Source organism: Bubalus kerabau, chromosome 23 (genome assembly GCF_029407905.1).
Source record: "Bubalus kerabau isolate K-KA32 ecotype Philippines breed swamp buffalo chromosome 23, PCC_UOA_SB_1v2, whole genome shotgun sequence".
NCBI lineage: Eukaryota > Metazoa > Chordata > Mammalia > Artiodactyla > Bovidae > Bubalus > Bubalus kerabau.
In genome coordinates this window covers 19,529,760-19,537,949 of record NC_073646.1, presented here as the reverse complement: position 1 = coordinate 19,537,949, position 8,190 = coordinate 19,529,760, and the positions used below count along the sequence as shown (strand labels likewise).

The 8,190-nt window shown below is 36.3% G+C and overlaps 1 protein-coding gene across 2 annotated transcripts in view; it reads right to left on the bottom strand.

Moving 5' to 3' along the window:
• Positions 1-8,190, bottom strand: part of ACSM3 (acyl-CoA synthetase medium chain family member 3) — an 83,289-nt gene that overhangs the window by 894 nt on the left and 74,205 nt on the right. For both annotated transcript variants that reach the window (XM_055562563.1, XM_055562565.1), the window contains 3 exons: positions 3,285-3,386; positions 2,500-2,627; positions 2,296-2,395 (listed from right to left, as the gene is read on the bottom strand). In XM_055562563.1, the coding sequence (XP_055418538.1) occupies positions 2,296-2,395; positions 2,500-2,627; positions 3,285-3,386 (330 nt within the window). The remainder of the gene's footprint in view (positions 1-2,295; positions 2,396-2,499; positions 2,628-3,284; positions 3,387-8,190) is intronic.

The window sequence follows — 8,190 nt, the reverse complement described above, 5'->3', positions numbered from 1 at the left end:
CCTGCCAGGCTCCTCTGTCCATGGAATTTTCCAGACAAGAATACTGGAGCAGATTGCCATTTCCTACTCCAGGGGATCTTAATACAACAGAGCTTTTGGAACCCCTACTTTGATTTTGATCTATACTTGAACTGTCTCATCTCACTACATCTTAAACTACTTTCTGATGTGTTTCTGATCATCTCTGCTCTTGACTTCTTGCCTCATCTGTTATCCCCTTCAAAAAATTTTCTTTTGGAAACTTGGTAGTGCACTAAGCACAGTCTTTTATAAAACAACCCATCCTGATCTAGTCTAGCTTATAGGTCACCACACTCAGTATGGTCCTAATAAACAGTCTTCTCACTGGGTTTGCCATATCCTTGTTAAAAGAAACAGTTCGCTGAGACTGTCCACTCTTTACTTCATAGACACTTCTGTTGATGCAAGGCAGTTGTGTATGTGTGTCTATGCATGTATATAATTTTATTGTATTCATTGTTTGACATTTCAGAAAATTTATTTGTATTTATGCTTGTTCTATTGCTTATCAACATTTTTATGAATTAAAAAATTGCATCCTTGCTATAAGTGAATTGTGCAAAGGCAAGTTATTTTAAGAACTAGTGTTTGTAATTACTGGTTTGCATATTGATGAGTCATACACCTTGGATAAAATCTAACTTATCTTTATAGAATTCTTTATAAACCATTACAGAAAATGATAAATTAATAAAGAAAAATCTAACATGGTTAAAAGCATGAACTCTGAAGTATACAACCTGGATTTGAGTCACACTTTGCCTATAATCTCAGGCAAGTAAGGACACATCTCTGCCTCAGTTTCCTTCTCTGTGAAAGGAGTTTATGAGGATTAAGTAAATTAACATAGGTATAGAGCTTATAACAATACCTGGAACATACATACTAAGTCATTAAAAACATGAGGTATCGGTTGTAGTAATTTTTTTTGCACAGAATTTCAGGGAAACTTTGAAGCCCACTTACAGATTTTAGGTTAAAAAAATCTTATACTTCTACTACTGCAACTAATACCTAATATTTTTAATGACTTAATATGTTCTGAGTATTGTTATAAGCCCTATACCTATGTTAACTTATTTAATCCTCACAAACTTTTTAAAAAATAAATTAAAAATCATTTTAAATTTTATTCTCCAGAGAAAACCAGCAAAGTGGTGTGAATTATTCCTATTTTTCCTAAGACATTTATACTTAAAATTGGAACCCTGCTGTACATTACAACTTTATATCCTTCTCTCTTTTTGTAATTTTTTTGTTGAAGTATAGTTGATTAACTGTTTTGTTAGTTTCAGGTGTACAGCACAGTGATTCAGATATAGATAAGATATAGTTTTTTTCAGATTCTTTTCCCTTGTAGATTTATTACAAAATATGGAGTGTAATTCCCCTCACAGAATCCTTTTACAGAGGAGGAAATGATGACTGATATTAGGGGAGAGACTCATCCCACCTACTGATGGTATTCAAAGCAAAGGAACAAACTTCAATAATCACTGAATCTTTTCCCTACTTGCATTACTGGAATGTGGAATATTATTGACCATGCCTGGCAAAAAGGACCTGAAGAGTGGCATGGAATCTTTAAACCCAGACTACCATGTTATCAACCCCAATAGAAGTGAGCTTTCAGGACTTATGTCTTATTTATTATTTCCTGAAGCCTCTACTTCCTGACCGACCCAGCTTGCTTCTGGTTATGTAGTTCCTATTTCTGACCTTGTTCCTAGTCCTGATATTTGATGCCAGCCTATCCTCAGCTACACTAGGGGCCATGTTAGTTTCCAGATCTGGGTAACAACTTGAACCTATCTAATTAGCTTCTGACTTCCCTGGTGGCTCAGACAGTAAAGCGTCTGTCTACAATGCGGGAGACCCGGGTTCGACCCCGGGGTGGGGAAGATCTCCTGGAGAAGGAAATAGCAAACCGACTCCAGTACTCTTGCCTGGAAAATCCCATGGATGGAGGAGCCTGGTAGGCTACAGCCCATGGGGTCGCTTCTGGTGTGAACCTGGGTTGTTGGCATTCACACTGTCTTTGCCCCAATACTCCATGGAGAGGATTCAAATTCTTTATAGAGTGTATATTTTCAGTCTCATTCTGTAGCAGTTCATTCTAATTAGCATATTTCTATCTGACTAGCATATTTAATAATGAGTCTCTAAATTACATAATTAGTGAATGAATCATTTAGGTAATTCTGTTTCAGTGAACTACTGTTTAAAAGTATGTGTTAGGCTGCCAACAAACTAAGGGAGAGATGAATCAGTTACCTCTCCTCTGATGGGATCTGGACTGCTGACAACAGCTGACTCTGCAACTGCAGGATGTTCGATCAGGGCACTTTCTACCTCAAATGGACCAATTCGGTAACTGGGAAATAAAACATAAGGCAGGAATTTATAAAGGTGAGCAAAAAGTTCACTCCAGACTACTAACAAGCAGTCAACACAGACATATCGACAAATGAAAATTACCCGGAAGATAATATGATATCATCTGCTCTTGAAACAAACCAGAAATATCCATCCTCATCCATATAGCCTCTGTCCCCAGTGATATAGAAATTGCCTCGTAGAGTTGAAGCAGTTTTTGTAGGATTATCCTGTAAAACAAATAATTTTATTTTGAATGTTATTCTTTGATCCAGTTGAATTTTTAAATATTTAAGGAGAAAAAAAAAAGTTTAGTGTTTTTGAGAATTCTTAGAATGAAGAGGAGCTAACATGAGAAATAGAGATGGAAGTCTAGCATTGAGCCAGCCCAAAATCAGAAAGGTAAACTATAACTACAAAGACTAGGCATGCTGGGAATTCTTTTAGATTGGTCACAAAATAAATATTGCAGAAACTCAGAGGAGTAGGCTAAATAAGTCTTTTGCTAATTGGTTAATATCTCAATTCTCTCACTCTTTCCATGAAGGGAGACCACTAATCAGATTTCAGGAAAATTATTGGGTGCTGATTTACAGTGGAGTGGATTAATGATGTTAAGAGGGCAGTCTTCTTTCTAGAGCCCCCTTCCTTTTACTTTCATGGGCTTGGAGCAGTGATCTAGCCTGGGGGGGACTAGAGTGCCCTTCTTTAAAAAACATTTGGGTGTTTCTTCAGTTCCCTGTCTAAGGGATTACTGTTCGGGACAATGAATCTCTCAAGAAAAGGCCAAATACCTATCCTAGTTGTATTTTGTGGCAAATAGGGATAGTTACCAGGCACTTCTGAGAAATAAATAGGAAATGAGATGCTATTTAGTAATCTCTTACTATATAATGGGTAAAAAGGCCAAGTGGTCGGTTAGGTCGAACTCGAATGCCAATATCTCCTTCTTTTCCAGGTGGTAGAACGTTGCCATTTACATCTAAAATCTAGGATGAAACAGAGTAATTTATTTCAGGAAATTTTTATTTAATGCCACATCTGAAATCTTCGCACTGCAGTTTTTGGTGGGTTTGTGTGTTTTTTTGCCATTTAAGAATGCAGACTTCAGAAAAATTTTAAGTTTAAAAAATTAAGCAAAATTCCTAAGAGAAATATAATTTAAATTCTTATTGTAAATTATATTGTAAAATACAGGTTAGCAAAATGTGAAAGAATAAAATTTTTCTATAATTCTATCATCCAGCAATAATCACATTCTAGTAATATCCTTTGAGATGATATAGACAGAAAAAATAGGATCACTTTATATTATAGTGTTTTGCAACCTGCTTTTATCATTTGTGATATATCTTATTGTCTTTTTCTTTCATAAGTATTTCATTACTGGTTTTCCAACTTTGTGAAACAAACAAAATCTTACCACAGCAGCCAAATGTGAGTTATCAGGAAAAGGGAACTGTTTTGTGGCTGAGACAGTGGTGGGTAAGCTGAAGCCTTGCTCTCTTATCCTCTCCTGTTCTCTGAAGTACCTAATAGTAGCTGGCATTTATTAAGCACTTACCACATCCTAAATAATAAATGTTAATGCTCTATTTCACATGTGCTGTCTTCTTTAGTCCTTAAAACAACCCTATCTGGTTAGGAGTATTATTATGCTCATTTTACATGTAAGAAAACAAAGGCACAGAGAGTTTAAGTAACACCACAGTGCATGATTGAGGTGAAATTCAAATCTCAGCAATCATACTGTAGAACCTGTGGTTTTCATCATACTTCTCTGTGCAACCTTTCCAGGGAGTTAAATTCATTTTCTAAAAATATAACTAAGCATTTCTCAGATTGCTTGCTTACCTATTCTGCTCTTTTAGCTGTTTCTAAATATGAAAACTCCACACTGCTTTTATATACACCCTTCAAATCTGAGATGTAGCTTGTTAGCAAAGGATATCTTTATCTGGCCCTTTCCAGAACAAAAAGGGCTTGTGTCCCCAATAAGAAACTGAAAAGGCAAAAGAATTCTAAATGTAAGAACTTATTTTTAAATTATTGCAAATAAAAAAGTGTAAATTCCCACCAAGTCATCTAATATTTGGCTACAGCTATCAAGGTATTATTGATAGAAAAGAGAAATGTTAAGAGTTCTGATTACTTTACACAGACTACTATTTAGTAGATAAGAACATAGATAAAATGTTCTATCTCTGGGAAGAATCACATACCTCCCTGTTCAAGGGGTCTTAGAATGTTTAAATATGAAAATTATGAGCTTTGATCTTTTAAGTTGCAAAAGTCTGGCATCTAGCTAGTTAGAGTACATGCTCAGATTTTAGAATATCACTAAAGATGCTCCTAGGTAGGTAAGGAGGGACACAATAACAAAAGCCCATGGGAAAGAGTTAAAAATGAAGGTGGCCACATGAGACAAATGCATATCAAAACTACAATCTCACACCTACTAGGATGGCTACTATCAAAAAAACTAACAAGTGTTGGTAAAGATCTTTGTGCACTATTGGTGGGAATGCAAAATGGTACAGCCACTGGAGAAAACAGCATGGCAGTTTCTCAAAAAATTAAAATTACCATGTGTACAAGTGATTTACTTTGTTGTATACCTGTTGTATACCTTGATTGTGTGTTAACACAACATTGTAAATCAGCTATACTCCAATAAAAAATTTTAAAAATAAAATTACCGTATAATCCAGCAACTTTACTTCTGAGTATATACTCAAAAGAATTAAAAACGGTTTCAAAGATTTACTGGTTTACCGTGTTTATCATTATTCACAATGGTTAAAATGTGGAAGCAACCCAAGCACTCATCAATAAATGAATAAACAAGCATAATGTGGTACATATATGCAATGGAACATTATTCAGCCTTCAAAGGAAAGAAATCCCGACACATGCTACAATATGTACTCTTGCCTGGAAAATCCCATGGACAGAGGAGCCTGGTGGGCTGCAGTCCATGGGGTCCCGAAGAGTTGGACACGGCTGAGTGACTTCACTTTCTCTTTTCACTTTCACGCATTGGAGAAGGAAATGGCAACCCACTCCAGTGTTCTTGCCTGGAGAATCCCAGGAACGGGGGAGCCTAGTGGGCTGCCGTCTATGGGGCCGCACAGAGTCGGACACGACTGAAGTGACTTAGCAGCAGCAGCAGCAGCAGCTACAACATGGATGAACTTTGCGGACATTATGTTAAATGTAATAAGCTGATTACAAAAAATGACTACTGTATGATTCCACTTATATGTGGTACCTAAAGTAGTTAAAATCATAGAGGCAGAAAGTAGAATGGTGATTGTGAGGGTCAAGTGGGAAGAGGAATTGAGTTATTGTTCAGTATATATGGAGTTATAGTTTTCGAAGATGAAAAGAGTTATGGCGATGGATAGTGGTGACGGCTGCACAACATTATTTAATATGGTATTATTTAATACCATTGAATGATGCACTTAAAAATGGTCAAACTAATAAATTTTAAGTCACATGTTTTTTACCACAGTAGAAAAGATTTGGATAAATAAATGAAGGTAGAGATGCCGGTGCACTGTTCCTCTCGTCCACACAAGTTTTCATTCAAAGATAGTTACTCTAATAAATCACTGGGCTTGAATGAGTGGGGAACTGGTGGTACATTGCAGTTGGGATGGCTATGAATACAGCTATGTCTGTGAGACCCTGATAGCCATGTATGTTGGGGGTTGTCATCAAGAGAAAACATCGTGTGAAATGCCAGCTTGATTACTTGTATTGCAGATAATGCTTAATCATCAATATTTCTTTCTCTAACTTAAGGCAGCCTATTAATATTAACCAATGAACTATTAAGTCTTTCTACTGAATGTAACTAGTGCTGTTCTACCATCTCTTCTTAGAAAAGCTTTTCAAAGGAAACAAATTCGAGGGAGAGGTGAATAATAATAATAATAGCACCTATCTTTTGTTTTTTATTATTATTTTATTTTTAATTGGAGGATAATTGCTTTACAATGTTGCATTGGTTTCTGCCATACAACAACCCAAATAAGTCATAACTATTACTATCCCTCCCTCTAGAGCCTCCCTCCCACCCCTCTATGTTGTCATGGAGTGCCAGGCTGGGCTTTCTCTGTTGTATATTAATAGCAGCTTCCCACTACCTATCTGTTTTATACCTGGTAGTGTATATATGTCAATGCTACTCTCTCAATTTGTCCTACCTTTCCCTTCCCCATTGTGTCCACAAGTCTGTTCTTTACTTCTACATCCCTATTCCTGCCCTGCAAATAGGTTCATCGGTACCATTTTTTCAAAATTCAGTATATATGTGTTAATAAACAATAGTTGTTTTTCTCTTTCTGACTTAACTTCACTCTGTGTAACAGGCTCTAGTTTCATCTACCTGACTACCAGTGACTCAGATTCATTCCTTTTTATGGCTGAGTAATATTCCATTGTATATATGTACCACAACTTCTTTATCCATTCATCTGTTGATGGGCATCTACGTTGCTTCCATGTTCTAGCTATTGTAAATAGTGCTGCTATGAACTTTGGGGTACATGTGTCTTTTTCAATTATGATTTTCTCAGGGTACATGCCTGGTAATGGGGTTACTGGGTCATGTAGTAGTTTTATTCCTAGTTTTTAAAGGAATCTCTATAAGGTTCTCCACAGTGGTTGCATCAACAACTGTTGGTCCTACCAACAGTGCAAGAGGATTCCCTTTTCTCCACATCCTCTCCAGCATTTATTGTTTGTATATTTTTCAATGCTGGCCATTCTGATCATTGTGAGGTGATACCTCATGGTGTTTTTGATTTCCATTTCTCAAATAATGAGCGGTTTTGAGCATCTTTTCATGTGTTTGTTGGCCATGTGTCTTTGGAGAAAGGTCTGTTTAGATCTTCTGCCCATTTTTGTATTAGTTTGTTTTTCTGATATTGAAATGTATGAGCTGCTTATATATTTTGGAGATTAATCCTTTGTCAGTTGTTTCATTTGCAATTATTTTCTCTCATTCTGAGGGTTGTCTTTCCATCTTGTTTATAGTTTCCTTCACTGTGCACAAGTTTTTAAGTTTAATTAGATCCCATGTGTTTATTTTTGTTCTTTCCATTACTCTAAGAGATAGGTCAAATAGATGGTGCAATTTATGTCAGAGTGTTATGCCTATGTTTTCCCCTATGACTTTTATAGTTTCTGGCCCTACATGTAGGTCTTTAGTCCATTTTGAGTTTATTTTTGTGTATGGTGTTAAGGAAATGTTCTAATTTCATTATTTTACACATAGTTATCCAGTTTCCCCAGCACCACTTATTGAAGAGGCTGTCTTTTCTCCATTGTATATTCTTGCCTCCATTGTGGATAAGGTGCCCATAGGTGTGTGCATTTATCTCTGGGCTTTATATCTTGTTCCACTGGTCTATATTTCTAATAATACCTATCTTGTGGATCTTTATGTGCCAACCACTTTTCTATGCTCTTTAGAAATATTATTGCATTAATCCTCACTAGAACCCTATAAAATCTGTCCTTTTATTATTAGAGTTACTAACCATCTTGATTTGCCCATGACTAAAATCACTGCAGATGGTGACTGCAGCCATGAAATTAAAAAAATGCTTACTCCTTGGAAGGAAAGCTATGACCAACCTAGGTAGCATATTGAAAAGCAGCGACGTTACTTTGCCAACAAAGGTCCATCTAGTCAAGGCTATGGTTTTTCCAGTGGTCATGTATGGATGTGAGAGTTGGACTGTGAAGAAAGCTGAGTGCCAAAGAATTGATGCTTTTGAA